At 40.0% G+C, this 3,121-nt stretch overlaps 1 protein-coding gene across 1 annotated transcript; it reads left to right on the top strand.

The window, feature by feature from the left end:
* The first annotated feature begins 623 nt into the window (after positions 1–623).
* LOC110819137 (U-box domain-containing protein 1-like) lies at positions 624–2,889 on the top strand. Its single transcript, XM_022048217.2, has one exon. It carries the CDS (start codon positions 773–775, stop codon positions 2,831–2,833), a length of 2,061 nt encoding a protein of 686 aa, XP_021903909.2. The 5' UTR covers positions 624–772; the 3' UTR covers positions 2,834–2,889.
* The last annotated feature ends 232 nt before the right edge of the window (positions 2,890–3,121 follow it).

Below are 3,121 nucleotides of genomic sequence, written 5' to 3'. Positions count from 1 at the left end.
GCTCTTAAAATATATGTTCTATCAATTATGGAATAATATACTAAGATGAAATTTTTGGTCAAGAGCTTATAAGTTTTAATGTAATAAAACCTGGCTCTGCAGGTTGAATTTAGAGAAAATAGACAAATACTAATAAACTTTGATAAATGAAACTCAACCAATGAATAGTTTTTTTTTTTTTTTTTTTATCGACTATCCAATAAATATAGGAAATTCTAAAGAATCTTGGTCAGAAACCAAGTTACCAGTGACTTGGTCTCTGTATTCTCCCATTAGAACAAGTCCAATTAAACTACCTGTACAAAGAGCAGACAAATTTTTAGTTGCAGTTCTAACAGACGTCAATAGTTAGACCAAGTTAGAATTAATGCCTCAAGGCTTTCTAATAAGACACGCTAACAGGGCCATTAATATTAGCAAGAAATTAGAAGTCACCAAAACGTAATCTAGGCAAGTCTTGTTCAATATTCAGTTTGAACATAAAATTAAGGAAATATAGCTAACATTCCCACTAAGGCCGGAGATTCTTCCAAGTGGCAGCAAGTAGCTACCCAGAACTTTCGTCTCATCACCTTTCCTCTTGTCTGCTGTATAACCAGTACAAACAGAAGTGGCCAAAATTTCATGCAATTAATTTAATAATTATTGTTGTTGGAAATAGTATTAACATGATCCAAAATGAGGGAGGTTCTCTTTAAGTGATCTAAATGACAAGAAAAATCTGACCTGCTTATAACAATGGACGGAAACTGATATACAGTGAGAGGAAGTGATGGACACAGCGGTTCCTCATATCATGGTCTCCTCAGGCTTTTTGCCAATCGGCTCTTTGCTGGAATCTTTGACTCATCTATCTAATGAAGTTGCTTCAACGGAAAAGCTCCCTTTTATACAGGTTAGAAACATCTCAACCATGATAAGAAGGATCAAACTTCTTTCTTCTTTGTTTGAGGAAATGCAAGAAATGAGCAACCCTCTTCCTCCATCCTCAGTCCTGTGTCTCACCGAGCTTTTTTCTGTGATTCAAAGAGTGAAGGTCTTGATCCAAGAGTGCAAAGATGGAAGCTCCCTTTGGAGCCTTGTACAAACAGAGTTTGTTTCCAATCAATTTTATGTGCTCGTAAAGGAGATGGGAAGGGCACTTGATATTCTACCTCTGAGCCTGCTCAATATAATAATAGATACCAGAGAGCAAGTTGAGCTTCTTCACAAGCAAACAAGGAGGGCTGGTTTGTTTGTCGATCCTCGAGAACTTCAAAGAAGAGAAGACTTTCTCCAAGTGATGATCTGTAAAAATGAGAAGATCACCAAGAACAAGGGCTTCACTGAATCTGAAAAGGTGAAAAGTGTTTTGAGCAGCATTGGCTTGAGGACTTCACAGGATTATGATGAAGAAATATCAAAGCTAGAGGCAGAAGCAAAGAAGCAGGCAGGTACAGGTGGACTTATCGTTATTTCCAACATAAAGAACCTCATATCTCTTGTCTCATACTACAAATCCATGATTCTCAATGGAAAAGAAGATGATAAGACAAAAGATGACACTGAAAAGTGGTCCGAATCCACAAATAGAAAGCACGATCATTCTTCATCTTCTCAATCACTTCCTGGTATTCCCGATGAATTCCGTTGCCCAATTTCACTCGACTTGATGAGAGACCCTGTAATAGTGGCATCAGGGCATACCTATGACCGAAGCTCGATTGCCCAGTGGATCAATTCAGGACATCCTACATGTCCAAAGAGTGGGCAAAGGCTGATTCACACAGCTCTAATTCCCAATTATGCACTGAAGAGTCTAATGAATCAATGGTGCCAAGAGAACAATATATCTCTAGGGGACTGCTCAGCACCATCTTCAGATAGGGAAAGAAACAACAGCAAGAGGAAATTATGCGAGGATACTGTTGATCACATCTCGGTTGCAAAATCAGCCAGAGATGCGGTCAAAATGACAGCTGAATTTTTGGTGGGGAAGCTGGCAATGGGTTCCCCACAAATCCAAAGGCAGGCAGCTTATGAACTGCGCTTGCTTGCAAAAACTGGCATGGATAACCGCAGGATAATTGCTGAAGCAGGAGCCATACCATTTCTTGTCACATTACTAAGTTCTCATGATTCCAGAACTCAGGAAAATGCAGTTACGGCCTTACTCAACCTTTCTATATTTGACAATAATAAGATATTAATAATGGCAGCTGGAGCAATTGACAGCATAGTAGATGTTCTTGAATCAGGAAAAACAATGGAGGCAAGAGAAAACGCAGCAGCAACAATCTTTAGCCTGTCAATGGTCGATGATTGCAAGGTGACTATTGGATCCCATCCAAGGGCAATCCCCGCCTTAGTTGCACTACTGAGAGAAGGTACACAAGCAGGAAAACGAGATGCTACAACAGCACTGTTTAATCTTGCAGTCTACTATGGTAACAAGGCGAGCGTCGTTGCTGCTGGGGCAGTTACTCTGCTTATTGACCTACTGATGGACGACAGGGCAGGGATAACAGATGACGCCCTGGGATTATTGGCTTTGCTATTGGGTTGTTCTGATGGGCTGCAGGAGATAAGGAGGAGTAAGCTTCTGGTGCCTCTTCTCATTGATATGTTGCGATTTGGATCTGCAAAAGGGAAGGAGAGTTCAATAACTCTTCTGTTGGGACTGTGCAAAGATGGAGGGGATGAAGTTGCAAGACACATGTTAACAAATCCAAGGAGTATTCCCTCTCTACAATGCTTGGCTGCTGATGGGTCCTTGAAAGCTCGAAGGAAGGCTGAGGCACTGCTTAGATTACTTAACAGGTGCTGCTCCCTATCTCACAATCCTGTTCGATAACAGAGTACCAGAGAACATATGAGAAGTGTAAATTTGTGGATTTCATAGAAAGCATACAGATGTTCATTTGTTACTGATGAATCTTAAACCTCATTGGATTTGTTCATCTTCACATCATCTTTGAAAAGAAGTACTTTGAATTCAGCTAAGCCTTCCAGAACTTTGATATGCATTTCATTACAAGATATGTTTGTAGCCAAATGGCATAATGACTAATAGTCTGCTAAAAGAATTCCAAATAGAAAACAAGTAGAGAGCTCCTACATCCTGATGGTTGCAAAACAAAAC

Source organism: Carica papaya, chromosome 2 (assembly GCF_054855325.1).
Source record: "Carica papaya isolate Zhongbai chromosome 2, ASM5485532v1, whole genome shotgun sequence".
NCBI lineage: Eukaryota > Viridiplantae > Streptophyta > Magnoliopsida > Brassicales > Caricaceae > Carica > Carica papaya.
The sequence above is the reverse complement of the archived record's forward strand: the minus strand, read 5'-3'. Positions and strand labels throughout refer to the sequence as shown.

Coding starts and splice junctions, on each gene's coding strand:
- LOC110819137 (XM_022048217.2), top strand. CDS start 773: ATGGACACAGCGGTTCCTCATATCATGGTCTCCTCAGGCTTTTTGCCA.